The following is a 22,262-nucleotide window of genomic DNA, read 5'->3' as shown; positions in this document are numbered from 1 at the left end:
TTTTATGCAAGTTTGGATTTGCAGAGCTTTACTTGTTTTTACAATATGTGTAGCGCATAACGGTTGATTGTGGAATGTTGTCAAAGCTACGTGAGAACTATCTATTCCTACATTTGAAGTGAAAGACTAGAGTTGGCGGCTAATTAATATCACCGATTTCTAAACCAGTATTTGAGTGCCATTAATACACAGCATTAACGCTTCTGTCTGTCTGCCTCTATGTGAGGGGGGAGAACGAGGCTTGAACCACTGAACCTCGGATCCGCTAACCAATCTATGATAAGCCCTCATGTTAAATTATTTTTCTGTCAATAAGTGTTCATGAGGCCTATGTGAGTGTGTTTTCTTATAGCAAAGCCACATCAGGTTATCTGCTGAGTCCATCTAGGGGAATCGAACCTTTGAATGTGTTTGTGTGTGTTTTTCATATAGCAAAGCCACAAAGGGCTATCTGCTCAGCCCACCGCGGGGAATCGAACCCCTGATTTTAGCGTTGTAAATCCGGAGACATACCGCTGTACTAGCGGGGGGGCGAACCCTTGAAGGCTATGTGAATACTTATTTGTTGATTTCAACAAAAATGTGAATTGTAACATGAAATAACTATTAAATTATGAATATACTAACTTTTAGTTCAATAACATACTACGCATGGTCCAACTGATTAAATTTCAAATTCATAAATTTCTAAAATATAACAAAAAAAACAACAATTGTCTAAAAGATTATTAAATAGATGTGGTTTTAGATTAAATAAACTGGTTAGCACAAATAAATAGTACCATACATTAGGCGTTACAGCATATTATATGGTACATTAACAGCCATGTTCAGCTTATTTCATACTTTCATGGTATTACAAAAAATCGTACACAAAACACAATGGAAACTGTAGATCATAGTTTCTTCTGCATACGTACAATAGAAGCTAACGTCAGCAATTCTGCATTTCAGTTTTTATATTTAAAAAATATATAAACTAATTGGTACATTTTTAGAAATAATACGAATTTCAAACAAGTACTTATATCTATGATATTGAAAACCTTTTATTACTGAATTTGAATTCATGTAGTCAACAAAATATCAGGCTTAAAATAATTCGCATGCCCTTTACGTGGAGCACATACACATTATTTAATCTTAGCTCTCCATTCTATCACCTTTCATTTGAATTATCCTTCGTGCTTTGGTATTTTTACATAAGCTCTTATTTTCCTTCAGAAGTTAGTTTCCTGAAAATCGTATTTGTGATGAAAATTCGATTGTGGAGGTGCGGGAGGAAAGGTTTTTGATTTGCGCACTGTTTGATGTAAATTCCATTTCCATAAGGCCCGGCATGGCCTAGCGCGTAAGGCGTGCGACTCGTAATCCGAGGGTCGCGGGTTCGCGCCCGCGTCGCGCTAAACATGCTCGCCCTCCCAGCCGTGGGGGTGTATAATGTGACGGTCAATCCCACTATTCGTTGGTAAAGAGTAGCCCAAGAGTTGGCGGTGGGTGGTGATGACTAGCTGCCTTCCCTCTAGTCTTACACTGCTAAATTAGGGACGGCTAGCACAGATAGCCCTCGAGTAGCTTTGTGCGAAATTCAAAAACAAACAAACAAACCATTTTCATAAACGTAAAACTCAAATCAGACTTACTTCTTACATACTAAAAACAAGATCTTTGAAACAATCCAACCCAGAAAAGCAATGTGAGCCAGCATTGAGCAACAATCCTCTATACATCAGTGTAATGACAATTCACAGTGGATGAGGGCAGAAACCAACTAAAGTTGTGATTGCATGTGCCACATTCTGACCATAAACATGGGTTAGAAAAATGTTTCATCATATGAAAAATGAAAATAGTTGAATTTGTATGTATAAGTTATTTTAAATCTATATTTGTAATTTTTGTTCTACACTTTTCAATATAAAATGACAATTGAAAGTGTCAATGAAACAATAGCAGTGAGACCCATATGTAATAGACATCATAATGATCCGAAGTAAAATCATTAGGAAAATTAGAATAACAATAATGGTGATGGAAAAAAATTTCAAAAGAAGCAAAATGATAACATAGAGAGCAGAAAATTGATGATGGCTAAAAATAAGAAAGTAAATCGTTAGAAGTTAGAATAAATACGTGGTAAATCACCCATCGTGTAGGTTCAATACTGAAACTGGAGAATCTTCATGAGAGAAAAAAAAATGAAGGCAGCAGAAGTGTCATCAAGCTTTGGACTAGCACTGTGTCAAATAAAACGTACTTGGAAGACACCAAAAACAAGTAAGCCTAAATATAAAAAAGGAAACAGTGAGTTGTATGCAAATTCAGAAACAATAAAAGTGTTGTACTTAGCAGGAACATCACTACAGAATGTCATGACAATGTAAAACTGTCAATGGAGAGAATGCATGATATAGGCAAATCATATAAGTTAGGCCTCCAACAGAGACAGAAATCATAATAGCATAAACGGTTACATAAAAAAGAAAATCATAAAAAGTGGACAGCATGAGTGTTAAGGAAAAAAAAAAATTAAGTTATAGCAAGAAATCATGGGTTATACAAGATCCCAACATGTGCACAATAAAGCAGGAGAGAGAATCGAAAGTTATGGGTTAGTATATGATACAAAATAATTTTCAAAACGTTTGAGTTGTGTTTTGTTGACAATATGAGTTCAAACAAACAAGGAAAACATTTCACTAACTCAAAGTAATTCTACCTCATTTGAGATTTATATTAAGATTTGTTTGTTTATTTACTATTATTTTATTATCTTTCATTTAAACTGCTACATAAGTTAATACTTAACTCAAATGCTACAAACTTGTGTCTATTATTTTAAGACCAGAATAAGTTACGTCTTTACTTGATATTCTAATACAATTTTGTTCATAAAATGTTTAAAGAGTTGTTTTGTTCGATTTTATAGGTAAAAATTTAATAAATAAATCTGAAATATTTAAAGAACAATCAGCAGGATATGCATACCAATACGTTATGGTTTATTTTTATCTTTAAAAAATAAATCAATGATAAGATATGAAGACAACAATAAGAGAACATACAGAAAATATTTACTATTTGTGAATGGAGGCATACCAATAACAAGTTTTGAGGAAAAAGTACTTATTACAATTTAAATGCAAGACAGTTATTATTACCTAATGTGTCTTATTTGTAATATCTGAAGTTTTACTTATATTTAACACTACATTAACAACATAAAAATAGAGCAGTTTCTGTAACTGAATTATCATAAGACTAAATTTAAACTGGGTAAACAGCAGCCATATCTGAAATTTAAAATTTTCAAAGGTACTTTTACATTTTTCTTAAGTAATTTTTGTCACTAATTCATAAGCATTACTGTGATGGAAAAATATAACATAACTACCCTCTTATTTTTTAATGAAGTTAGTATTAGTGATAAATGTAGTTTAACAAAGTGATGCCATCACTTCATACTTAACAATTTAAACATAAACCAATATTTAAAGCAAGGGATAATTAAAATAAGTATCTACTTAATGAGCCAACAGATCCTACAAAAATTACATTTTAAAAATATTATCTCTTCTGGCATGAATATTAACAAGAAATGCTTATATCTTTGAGATTTATTCATCATTGACTCCATGCATGTATTTATCAACATACACAAGGTTTCAAACAATTATTTAGCATACTGTTCAAGTTGGGAAAGTATAACTGTGTTACTAACAGTAAATAGCAAAATTAAATTGTATTCGCTAACATTTCAAATTAGCACATTTTTAGATCTGAAGCTTCACAGATACATATTGAGAACACTGGTAACTTCTCTAGTTACTTAAATTTGTAAAAGCAATTGAAATTACCAACACTAATGCCAATATAGTTAACTGGAAATACATACGATAAACTATCATGGAACTTCCTATATATTTTATACTGTGTACTTCCTTGTAAAACATACTTTATCCATGAAAAAGAAATTATGTTTCAGAATTAAATTCATGCCCTCTTGTATAAATGAGTTTAAAAGTACCTAATTTGGTGGATTATTGTAAAGATGACAAACATTTATGTCTGAATTTAAATATTACTACTATAAAGGGTACTTCATTCATTCATTCATATGACAATTACAAGCACATTCAAAATTTCTACTCTTACAAAATAGTTGAACAATATATTGTGTAAAACAATCAATACAGACAAGAATACTAAGTAAAAACACTCAAGGTTTCAGATGTGTGTAAACTTTTTAATCTGCAATAATTTTTCATCTTGTACAAAATTATCAAATAATGTTAAATGGTTTCTTACCATTCAATGAAAAGGCTTTTATAAGAAAACTTCAAAAATTAAACTTAATGCACTACATTAATAACAAGTATGAATGCTGTACAGATACACTTTATATGAAGGTAAAAAATATATGGGAGTTTTAATAAGTGATATTTTATTCATTTCAAAAAATTAAATTTTAATGAAGTTAAAAAGAAATAGAAACAACTCAGGAGAGAGAAAATTCAATCATATACTTTTATTTACACTGAAATATATAGAGCAAATTATAAGAGATAATGACAGGGAGAAATGGTGAACTACTGTTGTCTTCACATGAGATCATCTAAGTTTGAAGCATGGCTCTGACAGGGAAAATAGTAAGATGAATTTACTATGTACCCAGACTTGTTGTCCATTATTGTTCACCTTTAGCAATAACAGAGACTGAAGATCCCCACTTGATATTACTGCTGAGGCTTTGGCCAGTTGTGGAGTTTGTCAACTTGGGTGATGTGTCTTGGATACTTGTGATGTGCCTTCTAGACAACATAATGATATATATAAAGAAAGAAATCGATTTAAAAAAAGTCTTGACATAACTTTCAATATATAAAAATAATACATTTATTTATATAAATTTCCAAAAACCAAAATTCGTGACTTAAAACAAAAAAACAGTATTTTATGAAGAACTTAAAAAGTCACGTATTAGTAACCAGCACTGGTTTGAAAAAATATATAACGTCAAAAATCTGTCTTGGCCAGTCCACAGCTATGAATTGAATCCAAATGAACCACTTTGGGACTTAACAGAATATTACCAATACAACACAAAGAATATACCTCAAACTCTCAAGTGTTTGAGCTAAGTCACAATTGAAGAGGTGGCCTATTCCAACATATGTCCCATATGGTGACAAGTGTCAGAGGTGAATAGGTTGTTGTTGTTTTTTTGCATAAAATTGATAATTTACAGTTTGCACATTTAGAGGATGAAAAGAGATGCTCCTTTTCAACTTACACAACTATATTTGTTATAAGTAAAAGATTGAATAGTTAATATATAAAATGACTAGACAGTTGATGGTCTACATGTATGCACATTAAGTTTCAAACCTCAACCCATTACCACAGGTCACATAGCAGTTAGAATTTGATTTCAATGCCAATTATATATATATATATAGCTAAATAAATAAATGTATTTGATATATTCTATACAGTGAAAATCAAAACTAAATGTGCAAACTCTAAAACATTTACATTTCTATATATTTATTTATATTCATTTTCCTATTTCAATAAGATTACTTTATGAAAGAATGTAACTTCACTTCAATATGTTTACAGATGTTCTTTTTCACATTGGTAAGGCCACTTTACTATTCTATTAGGCTTTTATCTTAATGTTTTATAGCTACAGGGTGTTCGGAAAGTCACTGTGCAGTTTTGTAATCATATTTTATTCAGTATATTTCAAGCCTGCAACTTATTGCGGTGTTTAGAAACAAAATAAGAAGGATCCAGACCTGTTTTGATGCCAGCGGGGGTCACTTTCAACATTGTTTATAATTTTCATTCATATTTACCTCCTGTATTCTATATTGAAACATGTCTGTTAATAAATATATAAGTGCACAGTGACTTTCTGAACACCCTGTATGTGAACAATTCAAAGGTTTAAGCAAACTTACATCTTTTCACCTGAAACTTCGGTTTGAATAGCAACTTTTTCTCTGGTCGAATTTCAATATTCCAAGGCACAAATTACATGAAAAGAATAAGTCCATTTATGCCTATAACTATTGTTTTTGAGTAGTGATTATGGTATTTTTTTTGTATTAAAGTGTTTCAACTGCTATTTACAATTTGGGTTTATGTATCATACAATGGTCTCAATTCCATACCCCTAATAATTATTTTCTAATCTCTCTCCATTTTCGAATTTTTTCTATTCAATGACTTTCTGTTCAATCCTGATTGAGACTATGTTCCATTGCCAAACATTAATTTGCTGTTGGAGAAATAGAAGAATGTTATTAAACTACAAGTGTTTATGCAAGATAACTTAATTTCATTGTTTTACTGCTCTTTGAACCCTAACTAATAATCCCACCAAGAAAAGGTTGTAAATTACTCTGCAAATGCATAACTGAAGTTATTAAACTGAAAGATAAAATGCATGAGCTACTCATGAGCATACCTTGTGAAGAATCGTTACTGTTATTATTTTTCATTACACTATGTAACAAATTTTTACTTTTTCTTGTTCCTGGGCAGTAAGTGTTATTTTGCAATTGCTTATGCCTAAAGTAAATGTAAAAGACCTATTTTCTCTTCAAACTTTGTATTAGTGACCTGGGTAATGAAATTTTCAAATGTACCCATTTTCCAGAACATTCCAGGTAGATTCAGTGCTGAATAGCTGACAGAGAATTCTCTTGAACTTAAAAATTTTCAAAAACTTTCTAGAACTTTCCATGGTAATATATACACAGAGGCTCACCACTTCAGTTTAGTTCTAGCTGCCTAAGTGAACACATAGAACTATTTGATTCTATCAGATAGCATCAAGAAGCTTCAAGCATTCTTCAGACGCATTCTGCTATGTATGTGGCCAATTTATCAAGACAAGAGCGAAAAAGTACTCTGTGACAGCATCTGCTAAAATGTGTGAAGCTTACAAAGTATATTTTGTCATGGCTGTCATACAAACCCTGGACACCTCGTTTTATCTGCAAGCACTGTAAAAAAATTAGAACAATTTTCTAGGACAATTTTTGCTTGCTTGAATAGTAATATTTTATACTATACAGATTTTAGAGCTTATCAAATTTAAATATCTTTTTTTTTTTTTAATTTCCAACAGTACGGAAAAAAAAATATCTAAAATATTTTGCATGAACCTCTTACACATTAGTTGTGAATGAAATAAGTTTATTCTTCATAATAACAATTTTATTTTGCTATTTTGCAGGATGGTACAGAGGGGAAAAGAGTGCCATGAAGTTTGTTATTCCAAGAATTTGGCATGAACCCACTGACCACTCAAGCAATTGTTACTTCTGGATGGTGGACCCTTCCAAATGTCAGGCTAGCAAGAATGCATCCGCTATCATGTATCTGAACCTTCTATCATCCATTGCTCCAGTGCCACACTGCCCTGAGCTCCTTGTACCCACTCTGCCAAAGAGAAAGCAGCCATTTTCAAAAGAAAGCAGCAAATCAGAAGAGGAGGTAGATGTTGAAGATCCAGATTACAATTTCAGAGGTGCAGCTGGTGAGAGAAACACATACTACCCCAACCAAAGAGACCTCAATGACTTGATCAGAGATCTTGGCCTAACAAAATTAGATGCTGAGCTTTTGACATCTAGGCTTAAGGAGTGGGATTTATTAGATGAAAGTGTGCAAGTTGCAAGTTACTTCTAAACATTTTTGTTCTTTTTGTATAACTTTAGTATAAATACATGTAAATCACGATTGATATGTTGTTTTATTCAGACCTTATATAAATGAAAATGTGCAAATTTGGCTGTTTTTACATAGAAAATAGGTTAATTTCTAAATTTCATTACCCAGGTTACTAAAGCTAAGTTTGAAGGGAATAGTAACCATTTTCTATACTTTTACAACATAAGCAATTAAGTACAAAATACTAGTATCCTAGTGCTAAGATTAAGACATCTGTACTCTGTAAAGGCCAGTTTTATGCTGTTTGATTTGGTTCAACTCATGTGGCAGGATAATTATTTAAACATGGTTCAAAGATCAGTAAGAAAAAAATAATTAAATATAAATGTATATACTATTATGAGATGTATACTTTTTAAAATAAACATTTTTGGCTTCTGATTACAATTTGTTGTGATTCTAGAGAGAAAAAGGGTAATTTAGATTTCCTCATTTGTAATCATAAGGTCATTAAGATTGATCAGCCCCATGTAATGTTAAGGTAGACAAAATAACAGATAAAATAAAAAGTTCTTCAAAAAGAGAGTTTGATATTTATTTAGCATAACATAATGTTTAGGGTAAACAAGTAATCTGCTATCCCATCCTCTGAACCAAACTAAAACTAATAAAATAATTTAAATATTTAAAGCCAACCCTTATCATATACATATACCACGCTTTCTTCTAAATTCAGTCAAATTTATTGCCTCCACAACATTTAAAAGTAACTCATAGCATAGGCCAACTGCCCTATCTGAAAAATAAAATTATCTTAGCTGAAGACAGCTTCAACCCCTGCCTAAATCTATATTTGTATCCTCCAATTCTATAATTCTTGCATCAAGATTATTAATTCCTTTTACAATCCTAAACACTTCAATTTGACCCTCTCCAACTCTTCTCTTTTCAAGAGAAAATTTTAAGGATTTCAATCTCTCCTCATGGGACAACCTTTACATCCTAGGTATTTTAGTAATCCTCCTCTAAACTCTTTCCAACAATTCATTGTCTTTCCTAAGGTAAGAAGTTCAACACTGAAGATGATATTATGCAATATCCTGCATTTATTGCAATTAAAACCCATCTGCCATTTATTTACCAAACTCACAAAAAGGTTCTAAATGTTGTAAATCAGCAGCATCTTCTCTTCAGAGCCAGCAACACCCAAGACCTTGATATCATCAGCACATTTAAGTAATTTATTGGCCATTCCTCTATCTATATCATTAATGTAAATAAAAAAAGCAGTGGTCCTATGATTGAGTCCTGAGATCCACCACTTGCACCATTAATCCATTTTGACTGAACTCTATTTACATCTTCTGCTTTCTTCCATGCACTCTCTTATCCAATTAGTTAATTCATCCCCCAGACCTACAGAGATGTTTCTTTATAAAGTCTTTTGTGTGGCACTTTGTCAAATGCTTTCTAAAAATCTAGATACACCAAATCTACACCCTTACACTCATTTACATATGTAGCAACATTTTGAAAGCACATCAAATATTTATAAGGCAAGATTTTCCCTTAATGAAACCATGTTGACTGTCTGATAAAATTCTAAAGTCTGTTCAATGAATTTGCAAAGTATCTTTTATCAAACTTTTCAAACCTTTTTCCCACAACTGATGTAAGATTAATAAGCTTGTAATTACTGGGACAACATCTATTACCTCCCTTGAAGATAGTAGTGACATTAGCTAATTTCCAATCTGTTGTTACTTGTTCACTATTCAAGGATTTACAAAACATTGTGGCAAGTGGCTCACATATCCAGTCCATAACTTCCTTTAAAACCCTTGAGGAAATTTTATCTGGCTTAAGAGTCTTATTGTCTTTTAAACTTCTGAACTTTATTTTAACAAACTCAGAATTTATACAGTTGTCTTGTTCAACTTTCTTTTCATCTACTAATTGTTCAAGATGAGGAATATAACATTTTGTTTACTATTAGCTAAATATACTTTTAAAAAATCCTTACCATTAATTTTTATGTTTTCAGCCAATGTTTTTCACACCTACTTTTAAATGTCCTAATTTCCTGTTTGATATTGATCTTCTAAATCTTCTATAATACCAGTCAAGATAACTTTCTTAAATTTATGATGCTTTTCTTTAATTTTATCTCTTATACTCTTTATGAGCTGACCTGGTTTCTTACTTGTAGCTTTGCACATCTTCTTTCAAAAGGAATGTATTTGTTTTGAATATTGAACATTTTTAATTTAAAAACTTTCCATATTGGCTCAATGCTTCCACATAACTTAGATGCCCAATTCATGACAGATAATTCTTAAAAATTTGCTTTTTTTGAAATTTGGAAATAAAATATCATTATTCCTGATTTCAATATGAAGCAAAACATCAAAGCTTATTAGGTTAGCAATCGTCACTTGTTCCTAGATCTTTCTCAGTTTTCACCCTCTCAACTATTTCTATATTAGAAGCTAACAATTAGTTTAAAATAGGAATGACAAAGGAATATGTTAACAAGAGTTGGGCCTACAGGTGACTTCATTACCATATCAAAGTGATTATCCATGAGAGAAAGGATAAGTAATTCTTTGAACTGTTGGCAATTAATGCTTGTGTTTTATTCTACAAGGGAAAGTTTCGTTAAGATTATTTGTTTCCTTCAGTGAATTGTTTGCACATATTCACTGCCAAAACTAGCAAATAAATATTGATCAGCTTTGGTAATTTTAGAAATTTATTGTATAAAGAAATATGAATCTTTAATTATAAATTCATTAGAAGTGATTACATTTAGAATAGGAACAAAGAATTTAGCCAATTTACAAGTAAGGGAACCAATGCTGGATAGAATAGATCTTAAGGAAATGTTATTTTTGTGAAATTTAAGTGACCAATACATGAGACTTTGGAAACCTGAAGGGTAAATGTCTTCAAGAATGTTTTCTGAAAAAATAATTACAATTTTTACAATTTTTTTTAAGATTCGTTAGATTTTTTATACACTTATTATGGTATAGCTTTAAGCATAGATCTGGTTTATTAAATATAATGACAATTGTATCTCCATCAGATTAGATGACCATGATATTTTCATAATTAGCTAACTCCATTAAGGCAGTATATATGTACAATATCTGGAAATTACCGTATTTTCTGGTTAATAAGCCGAATTGCCAAATAAGCCGAGGCCAATTTTCAGCTCTGAAAATGAGGGTTTTTGCTTATTACCGCCCAATAAGCCGAAGCCATATTTAAGAAGTGACAAGTTTCTTCAAAATGATTTCTTAGTCTCGTTTCAGCGTCAGCATACATGTTGTGTGTGATCATTGGCGTTCTGTAGTAAAGCAGAACGTGTCGTATTGAGACAGAGATGGAATCAATATGTCATTCGTTATTGGCTCCACTCACTGTAATTAGGTAACCAATGAAATTCCAGAAACAACGTTTCACTGTAGTCTTAACGTGCTTTGCTGATGGGACAAAATTACCGCCTGTGGTAATTTTCAAAAGAAAAACATTTCCTAAGAAGAAGAAATTTCCAAAAGGAGTGATCAGCCAATAAGCCGACCCCCAAAAATTAGGTCCAAAATTTAGGGCCAGAAATTCGGCTTATTAGGTGGAAAATACGGTACTTTTCAAAATACAAAATCTGTCCATATCTAAAGACCTATTACCTACCCCTATGCATTCCAGGATCGTATATAAATATATGTGACGGTTGTAATGCCACTTACATTGGCAAAACTATTTGCCAATTACATCTGCAAGCTTCCAAACATATGGAAGTATTAAACAAAAATGGAAAAAACTATCAAATCCACCAGACTCCACAATTCACACACACAGCAAAAACACCAACCACCCAGTATTGATTACAAATTTCAAATTAATCTCACCTGGATCATCTGATACTGAACTTGTAACTAAAAAAAAATTATATTTTATAAGTGAGCTCCCAATTTTAAATAATAACACAGTTTCACTATGATTAAACCTATTCTAAATACTTATATAATGTTTCTGCACCATTCTCTCCTTTGTTTATATGTTAGTCTTTTAATATATTTTATCTGTTTATCCTGTATTTTAATTACAATTTATAAAAGTGTTTAAACTTCATAAATATTTGTGACAAATGACCTACCTTGCTACCTATATGTTTTTAGAACATTATAAGTATGTTACATTTATCCAGTCATCTTCAGAATATTAACTTTTAGTTCTGAGTGTACAAGGCCTAGCAGTTAAGGTGCTCAACTCACAATCTCAAGCATTACTTTGAACAACCATTGCAGAACATGCCCCTCCTATTGGCCTGGCATGGCCAGGTGGTTAAGGCACTGGACTCGTAATCTCAGAGCTGAGGGTTTGAATCCCCACTGCACCAAACATGCTTGCCCTTTCAGCCATGGGGGCATTATGATATTACAGTCAATCCCACTATTCGTTGGTAAAAGAGTAGCCCAAGAGTTGATGGTGGGTGGTGATGACTAGCACAGATAGCCCTTGTATGAAATTCAAAACAAACCACACCATTGAATACAGCTTGCTGAAAATAGAATATGTATATTCTAAAATATTCAAGAATTAAATATTTATTACTACGCACACACAAACGCACAAACACGGCAAATGTTTGTTGTTGTTGCTATAATTTTTTTTTACACCTATATGTAAAAGATTGGCATTAAATGAAAATATCAGCACATAATAATTCAAGTTTTGAGGGGGTGTAAACTTTATTTAAAAAGTTATAAAATGTTATCTAATAATGAGAGATTAAAACCATCTTTAATACTAAATTTTTAACATTATTTTTTTTCTGAAGATAATGCTACTTACTAGCAAAATGACAACCTCTATAATATAGTTTTCAACTTATCCTTATATCTGATAAGATATAAATTAGCTTTAATGTTAGCTGAAATGTTTAATATTAAGTTTAAAATACAAAATTTTGATAAATGTTTCACAGTATAATAGTTTTAAATACTATCTTATATTAAACTATACACATATAAAAACATTCAAGTCACTTAAAATTCCCTATCCCCTGTTACATAAAATGTTAGTATGAAACATCTTCTACCAAATCTATGGAATCCTGTGTTATGTTAGTATATATGTTCCTATTTTCTAAATTATATGCTGTTTGCTGAATGCTCTAAGAAAGGAAACACTTGTTTTCTTTTTATTTAAATATAAAAATAATGTATCATCCACATACCTATGGTATCTAACAGTTTAAACTACTAAAATGTAGAGTACATGGACAGAAAATCACTATTCACACAATAAACTTGTTCATAAATTTTTAAATCTGTCAGTTGTTTAGGATTCTTAAACTTATTCTGAATCATATATTCTTTCTCTTCAAAAGTTTGAATTTATTCTTTAAAAAAGTCCAAAAGATAATTGTTTTAATTCATAAAATCTGAGAAAAAAAAACAGGTATTCCTGTTAAGTTTTACTATAACATAAATGGCAATTATTACAAAAGTAAAAGCACTGGAAGTAATACAAAACGGATATTAAAAGCTGTTTTTTCAATTTATGCTTTTTATATTTTTATCACAAACTGTCTTAATTTGAGGGTATATTCAATGACATATTTTCACTCATCTGTATGTAGGCTTGTGCACATCTTTACAATCTCCTCTCAGATTTAAGCATTTAACATAATGGTAAATTTTGCAAAGAAAATTTAATTATCAAGTATTTAGATTTTAAAAGAATCAGCCATGTCTTAAAACTGCTTAGCTATGTGAATGAAAAAGAAAGTTTTATATTAATTAGTAGAACAAAAACATTAAGTGCACAGTTTATTAATAGGTATGAAAGTTATTTACTACTTTTAAGCATAAATATACATAATGGGCTATTTTCACTCAATCTGTCATGAGGAACTGAGCTCCAGTCTTTAGCATTTTAAGACTAACTTTCCTACTGATCCAACATTGGATAACTTAAAACAAAATCATAAGAACAAAATTGGGTGAATTATGATGTAGTTCCCTTGGAATTGTTTCACAGATGCCTTACATAACATACTACAAAATAAACCTTCCACTCCAATAACATTGAACTACTTACAAATTTAGGTTAGTCCTAAATTTATACGTTAAGCTAAGAATGTAAAATGATTTTATAATTAAAAAAAAAAGCATTAAACATTATAATAAATATTATTAATGAAAGTAATGCCAAAGAAAGAATACAACTTACTTTAATTACTGGAACACAAATACTATAAGAGAAAGGTTCCTGAAAAAAATCATCATTCATGACAAAAAAAAGTTTATAAAACTGAAACTTCCATAAATATTTTCAAATTGAAAAAGCATTGGTCATAAATCTACTACATTTGTTTCTAATAAATTATGTACAACATAATCTGCATCAAGAAGATCTGCTAATTACTGGGTAAATTACCATATATACATCACACTTAAGCACACAGATAGCTATTCTACAGGGTGGCCCATACGTCCCTACCCATCCATTTGTTATTATGTTATATTCAATTACACATGTATTATAAATTTGTTTCTTTTTTTTCAGAGAAATATAGCTGATGGAAGCTCGTTTACACTTGAAGAGCGTATTGTACATGAGTACATGAGTGCAAGAATACTGGTGACACCACACAGACACACTGGATACACAAGATATATGGATGGGTAGGGACTTATGGGCCACCCTGGATGTACAAACAGTAATGTGAGCTTCATGCTAATTGAGTTGATGTATTAGATACTTGATATCATGAAAGACTAATTTAGTTTCCATATGGATGTGACATTACCTGGATGAATTCTAATTTAGTTCTACAATTTCCTATTATTGACATTGTATTAAAATCATACTGAAGTGTTTATTCACATGATTCTCACTAAACAGATTTCAAAACTTACCTTTGGGATAGCCTGGGCTCTGACCTGATTCACCACTCACTCCTGTTGTATCAGGCATCAACAAGACTTGGAACTAACTGTCTTCCTAATTTCCCTTCTTCATTCATTTTATCAATCACACCTGTTATTCACATTCATATTAGGTCAATATTATAATTACAAAGAATAATCTACTAACAGCAACTTCAGACACCAAAAATAAGCAAAATCTTGTAAATGAAAACTAACTTCAGCAGCTACATTTGTATAAAATATAACTATTGTAATAAGTATCACTAGTATATATATTTAAAAATGGCTGGAATGGATAGAAAAGGCACTAATAGAGGAGCGAATAATGTCATCGTTAGATTCACAAAGAAAGAAAGGGTTACTGACCAGTAGCTGACCAAATGTTTGAAGGTGGTTGTGTAGTTGAGTGTAGGAATGTAGAGGGTGTGCTTGGATGCTGGATATATTTATTAATATAGGTATAAAGGTGTTCCTTTGTATTGGTTATTTGCTCTTCTATTAGTGCCTTCTCTACCCATTCCAGCCATTTTTAAATATACAATGTTCCCTACAAGTGGGTTTTCTCATCATCAAGGATTATTGTGTCACTAGTTTGTTTAATTTTAAAAGAAAACAAAACAAAGTCATGTTTATGCAGTGGTAAAACAGAGCCTATAATTATAATAAGTAAATGGATCTAATTTTGAAATTAATACATAAAGGATGTGAGTAATTTACATCTATGATTTTTCTCTTTAAAAATACAGTGATCTTCAAGGAAATTAAAAAAATTGAAAATTACTTATTAAAAATGAAGCTAAAATACTTTAAACAAAATTAATATACTTATGATAACTCACATAATGAAGCAATTTTTGAATGCCACTATTAACTGAACTATTTTATAGCATACTTCGATAATTGTTTTAAAATAAAGTACTTTATTTGTAAAGTTAAATTTGCTGCTTGATAAAAAAAGAAAGATTTTAGATACACACATACAAACAGTATTAGTTACAGATCATTATCCCTTTAATACAAAGGAAACTAAACAGAACTACTATGCTAAGGTATTGTGTGTCATACAATTGATGAAATGTCAGATGTAAAGGAATTATTGTGAAACACTTCACACTTAACTGATCTTATCCTAATTTACTACTAAAATCTTGAATAACAAAATCCTTAGTTTCATGCTATATGTTAGGTTATTGTTAATGAGAACTTTTGCCCTACATTTGATAAACCAGGATAGCTGGTTAGAAGATGTTTTGAAATATTTAAAAAAATTCAACTCTTTCCTTTCGTTATGTTTGATATCTTATTAGTTGGAGAACTATTTCATCAGTTTCAATGATTTGTTGGTTAACTGTAGCTTTATGGCAAAATACAGCTAAGTTATATGTGCCAAACAACAACAAAAAGCAAAGAAAATAGGAACATACGATATTTTAAAGAAAGAAGACCAAATGATTACAGGAAGAACAGTATACGACTGCAGTAACTCACTCCACAATTGTAAGTAAATTATATACAGACTACTAGTGTGATAGAATTAAGTACAGTAGTTTTGCTTATCAACTGAAATTGTAATTTAGGCTAATTTCATAGTGTTCACATTTTCCTTATTAAATGCTACAAAGTTTTTTATTTTTATTTTCCCTTTTCTTATTTTCATCTTTCAAAGCTCTACTCAAATAAGTGGTTGAGTCTGACAATGCAAAATGCATATTTTTTTTCTTTATGTTCATTGGCCTTAAGATTTTGGTCAGCAGTGTATATATATTATTTTGAAAACAAGTGGAGTGTATGCTGTTCATTTATCTTTGAATTTATCACCAACAAGTCAAGACATCTACTGTAGAAAGCTCCTCAGTCATACAACAACAATAAAGTACATATTTATACTAAAAGTAGAACTAAAAGCCCTTCATTGAAAGTTCATTTTATCAGAGTATTCATTTTTGCTTAGGAGGAGATGAAATGGTTGAAGAACCCTTTTATTTGCAATCACAACATTTTCTTCAGCAGAAAGAAGTCTGTCAACCTTCATGGAACTTGCCACAGGTCAGTTGAGCAGATCTCTGTAAGAAGAAGGAAACTCCAGAGACTGAGTGTATACGAAATAATATTTCTGCACCTTGAGACCAAAGGAGAGGGACCTAAGCAGTTGCTGAATGTGATGGTGGAAGAGACAGAAGTAGATGTAGAATTGTCAACTATTGTATACAAAGAGGGAAAAAAAAAAAAGACTTTATATGGTTAGAGAAAGACTCCATTGGAGGCACAAGAAAAATCTGTCTACACTCCCACTGCAACAAAGGAATGGAGTACAGCTGCATATGTCCAAATTTAAAAGGAAATGACGACTTCTGAGCTTCAGGTAATAAATGTTGTTTACAGTCCTCAATTGCTATATCTCTTTTTCCTCCACCCACTTGGAGAAAGAACAAAAGTACAAGGGGTGGGAACTACCACAACCAATACAGTGAGGGTGTAATTTATACTTGTAGGCATCATGATTTTTGCTACTACAAAGAATACATGTTAAAATCAAAACAAAATCCATGAAGGTGCTTTATAATGTCTTAACCACTGACACTGTACACATTTGAGAGGGTTAGAAATACAGGATTGTACTTCACAGTTCTGATGACCTACAATGACAGCTTAAACATCAGTATAAGAACACTAGTAGGGCGTATAATTCCAATGGAGATACATCACACAGCAAAATATCCTTGACTGGTGAAATCAGCGAAGATCTCTGACTCAAAAATGTTTTTAAATCCCCTTCAACAATAACTTTTTTGTGAGAAATTCAAAGTAGTATGGGGAATAACTTCAATAGGTATATCTCCAATGGCTTATGATTTTGGGAGAAGTTTGTTATATGTTGGTGTTGATGTCTATACAAAATTATACTTTACCTCAGAAGAGGGAAGACATATGGAACAAATGTCCTGTTGCTCGTACTACAGAAATATTGATATGTAAGTATTTCCGTAACAAATTTAAAAATTTAATATGTTTGGAGGTCATCTTATTCATATACATTGATAATGAATTAAATTAAAATTTGAATATAACTCTGTAAAAGGTCATACCTTCTATGAATTACACTATGTAACACAAATTTTGTTCCCGGATAGTATGTGTTATTTCTTAATTGCTTATGTTGTAAAAGTACAGAAAATAGCCATTATTCCCTTCAAACTTTGCTTTTCTGACCTGGATAATGCAATTTAGAAGTTAACCTATTTTCTGTTTAAAAATGGGCAAATTTGCACATTTTAATTTACATAAGGTCTGAATAAAACAACATATGAATCAAGATTTATATGTATTTATACTAAAGTTATACAAAAATGAAGAAAAATGTTTAGGCGTGAGTAGATTTTCAAGATTTGCAACTGTAGTGTAAATCACTTTCATGTATCAGCCTCCCAAATATATTCTTCCATCATGTTTTAGTTATACGCACCTTGGTAGCAGAGTTCAAAGTCCAGTATTTCTTGGTGGAAGTGCTTGCCTTGTTCCTCTGAGTATGCTCCCATGTTCTCCTTGAATTTATCAAGATGAGCATTAAGGATATTGACTCTCGGGGACATGCAGCCCATATTGCCGTAGTTCTTCACGAGAGTCCCAACTAGTTCCACTTAATTTTCGGCCTTGTGTTTTGCCCAATTAACCTCGAACCACTGCAACAAAGCTGCCCCAAGCTTTTTTTCTTTCCTACTGAGCTTCTTGGGGAATTCTGTGCACTCCAGGATTTTCTTTATTTGTGGTCCAATGAAGACACCAGCTTTGAGCTTTGCCTCAGACAGCTTAGGGAAGAAGTCTTGAAGGTACTTGAAGGCTGCAGACTTCTTATCAAGAGCTGTGAAAAATTGTTTCATAAGACCCAATTTTATGTGCAATGGTGGGAACAACACCTCCTGGAAGCCCACTAGTGGCTCACACTTCACATTGTGCATCCCCACAGAAAACTCGGTCCATTGTGGTCAGTGCTTCCTGTTGTAGTGTGCTGTTGTGTCCCTATTGTCCCAAAGGCAAAGATAACAGGGAAACTTGGTGAAGCATCCTTGGAGACCCATCAGGAATGCCACTATTTTGAAGTCTCCGATAATCTCCCAGCCATACTCATCATACTTCAAGGCTTCTAGCAAGGTCTTGACACTGTTATATTCCTCTTTAAGGTGCACTGAATGAGCAGGGGAAGAGATGGATACTTATTCCCGTTATGGAGCAGAACAGCTTTGAGCCTTCTTGATGAGTGAAGTTGTACAACATTCTAGAAAGTTCTTGTAAGTTCAAGAAAATTCTGTATCAGCTACTCAGCACTGAATCTACCTGGAATGTTCTTGAAAATGGGTATATTTCAAAATTTCATTACCTAGGTCACAAAAGCAAAGTTTGAAAAGAAAAACAGGTCTTTTTCATTCACTTTAGGCCTAAGCAATTTGGAAATAACACCTTCTGCCTAAGAAGAAAAAGTAAAAATTTTGTTACATAGTGTTATTTTTGTAATATATAAGAAACAATTTCAAACCAACTAAAATAATCAGCTTTTCATTAATGTGATATATGAAAACAAACTGCCTAAAATATTTTTTCCTCTTGATAGCTACAAACCAATCTGAAAGATGGAGGGGGTTACAGACTAAAGGTTTTTGTTGACTGATAAAGAACTTTTGTATCTACTCATCTAGCTATTCACGTAATCTTATTGAACTGAAAATAAAAAAGTTGAAATGTAAAGTAATTTTCATGTGGAGAACAAACATACTTTTGTCAGTTGCAGTTTGCAAGTTGCATTTGCAAAATCTTTATACTTTCCTAAATGCAGATACAATATTTTTTTCCGTATCTCTGTTTACTATACATGGTATTTTCTCTATTCTGTCATGAATTGTTACAGATGTAGGGTAATATGAAATATGGATAACTCTGAAATCAAATGCACAATACCATGTTGAATGGCACTCTTAATACTTGGTTAGAAAAAAACATGATTATTACTATTTAACTCTTGTTATACCAGGGTGACTACACAGAATTATTTGAGTATAAAGTGACCTGTGATTGGACTGAGCAATCAAATTGTGTATTCTACAAATTTTTTCTAAAAATTTTTGAAACAAAAACATTTTAAAACTTTAAGTAACCAAATAATAGTTGTTAGTACAAAACAGAACAAGTCTATGTTTAAATTTGTAAATACTTGGAAAATAATTTTGAAAGTCAAATAGGTAATAAATACATTAATTACAAAACATGTCATGAAGAACTACCACTGCAGTTTTAAAGTATGTAAGGAATTTTATAAACATCAAAATACTCAGAATAAAAAAATAAATAACCCATTACTTTCATTCCAACAGTGGAAAATAATGATGAAAATTCCACCCAGAGATAATTAGCTTATTATTATTTTTATTCTTGCTTCTTTCTGTTGATTCTAAATCATTTTGAACTACATGAAAATCAGATATAATAGGCATTTTTAATGGCAAAAATCATTCTCAATCTTTCTGAGAGTAAAAATATTGTGCTGCAAGCAAGCTATGATGAGAAATTGGCAATCTGCTCTGAAGATACATTACTCTTCAAACTTTCACCTTTGTATTCTAGAAATTTAACTATTCCTGTTCTCTTTACCTCCTGACCTGAAGACATATGTCCATCCTTGAATAAGATATACAATAATAATTACAAAGCAGCTGGAATGCACAAAGAAACAACAACTGGGATTTAAATTTAACAATAAAACTTATTAGGTTTAATCTGAACTCACATCACATGAAGGACTGCAAAGCACAGGTTTGTGTTTAATGCACAAAAATGCTAGAATTGCTACATTTAACTATTCTTTATGTACCTCCACAGAAAATTAAACTTTAAATAATATTATTATCAAAGAGTTTTAAGCATTCCTGAGTGAAGCAATCTCATGAATACATCAAATGTTTTTTATCTTTTAACTTATAGCTCAAAGATACATACAGATCTGCTTAGGTACAGTAAATGTTCTACTGAAATAAAGAATAGCAAAATATTCCAAATGATTTGATTTTCCTTTATAAATCTCTAAAGTCTTAAAAATCATTCATAAAACTCTGCATGCCTATTTAAACATTTCTAATATACATTACACAATTTTTGATAATAATTAAAATCATACATTATTAAGCATGATGTACAAATGTTTGTTTGTTTTTAAACGTTAAAATAACATTTTAATTGATGTGCCTGTTGGGAAAAATCAACAAATTAGTACAATAGGCAAATAATTAGTTTCAGTATCATGTAATGCCTAAGCAAAAATACTAAAGTATTAATTTTACATAAAACATAATGAACAGTAAAATCAATGATAGCAACAAGTGTTGTATTTTTTTCTACCTAAATATTGCACTTACAACATTTATTCTAGGCAGGGGCGTAGATCCTGGGGGGATGGGGGATACATTCTCCTTCATTTTAGGTGGGGTTATGGTGCATACAATCATCCCCCCTACAGTTTGGTCCGTTGTGTTGTTTTATTGCATCACAGGCTTACAAATTGTGTTTGTTATTGATTCTCGTGTTCTTACCAATCGAATTACACAATTAGGCCTAGATACAGGCTTTTTCAGTGGCCAAAATGTACATATTTAATATAGGCGTGCTTCTAAGCTTTTCGATCTAAGCGATAGTTCGTAAGTATCAGTCAGTTGGCCTAAGTATACATGCAAGACTTGCAAGCACTATAACAGAATCTGTTTGTTTGTTTGTTTTGGAATTTCGCACAAAGCTACTCGAGGGTTATCTGTGCTAGCCGTCACTAATTTAGCAGTGTAAGACTAGAGGGAAGGCAGCTAGTCATCACCACCCACCGCCAACTCTTGGGCTACTCTTTTACCAACGAATAGTGGGATTGATCGTCACATTATAACGCCCCCACGGCAGGGAGGGCGAACATGTTTGGCGCGACGCGGATGCGAACCTGCGACCCTCAGATTACGAGTAGCACGCCTTAACGCGCTTGCCCATAACAGAATCTACCTACGTCTTGTACGTAGTGTAAGATTTAGTAAGATTTTCATCACAACAGATTGGACAGAGCATGAAATTCGAAAGTATTACTCCCAAGCGTAAACTTCTTGTGTATATTGTGCGGTTTTCCTACGCCATTTGTTCTTATGCATGTCAAGCTGGTTTTATTGTCGAACGCCTTACTCTCCTTAGCTGCCGAATCCACTGACCATAGTGTACGTTTAGTGTACAGTTAACGACAGGTTCGAGCCTCTCGGATCCAGACGCGCTCTACATCACCCCCTCCGCTCCCTTTAATCTGAGCCTCGATTTTACAACAGGGCTCATTTGACCTGTGTTTGTGGCCCACATTAATCCATTAAATTTCAGATTATCACCGCCCTCTAATAAAGTGCTGGTGTTTTATGGTAAAGGAACAATATATTCTCTTATCATAGCAAGTAAAAATATTGTATTGTCTTGTATAATTAGAAAACAAAAGGAGCGATTTCAACGGCCTGAAGCCTCTACTCGAATTGAATTGCTAGTTTTTGTTTAGGTGTTTTTATTTAATAGACGTGCTTATAGACATATATCAAAACGTCTTTGCCTTATGATAAGTTTTAACAGGAATAT

At 31.9% G+C, this 22,262-nt stretch overlaps 1 protein-coding gene and 1 long non-coding RNA gene across 7 annotated transcripts; one reads left to right on the top strand and one right to left on the bottom strand.

Annotated features, from left to right (window-relative positions):
- Positions 1-1,613: 1,613 nt before the first annotated feature.
- LOC143252858 (uncharacterized) lies at positions 1,614-17,782 on the top strand. Of its 6 annotated transcripts, none has more exons than XR_013029218.1 (5): positions 2,284-2,611; positions 7,250-7,552; positions 14,266-14,424; positions 15,938-16,127; positions 16,641-17,782. XR_013029218.1 is itself a non-coding variant. In XM_076505641.1 (3 exons), exons 1-3 carry the CDS (start codon positions 2,506-2,508, stop codon positions 14,277-14,279), a joined length of 423 nt encoding a protein of 140 aa, XP_076361756.1. In that variant the 5' UTR covers positions 2,284-2,505; the 3' UTR covers positions 14,280-15,894. The 6 variants fall into 6 exon arrangements, 3 of the variants coding, with proteins under 3 accessions (XP_076361754.1, XP_076361756.1, XP_076361753.1); XR_013029217.1 differs by having other exon boundaries at positions 16,638-17,782; XR_013029216.1 differs by having other exon boundaries at positions 16,582-17,782.
- LOC143252859 (uncharacterized) lies at positions 4,432-21,409 on the bottom strand. The gene is made up of 3 exons (XR_013029219.1): positions 21,032-21,409; positions 14,619-14,739; positions 4,432-4,811 (listed from the first exon to the last, which is right to left on the bottom strand). It is a non-coding gene; the product is annotated as an uncharacterized LOC143252859 (long non-coding RNA).
- Positions 21,410-22,262: the final 853 nt, after the last annotated feature.

The sequence above is a fragment of the Tachypleus tridentatus genome, chromosome 6, assembly GCF_004210375.1.
Source record: "Tachypleus tridentatus isolate NWPU-2018 chromosome 6, ASM421037v1, whole genome shotgun sequence".
NCBI lineage: Eukaryota > Metazoa > Arthropoda > Merostomata > Xiphosura > Limulidae > Tachypleus > Tachypleus tridentatus.
Note: the sequence above shows the minus strand (reverse complement) of the source record. Positions and strands in the feature narration are given on the sequence as shown.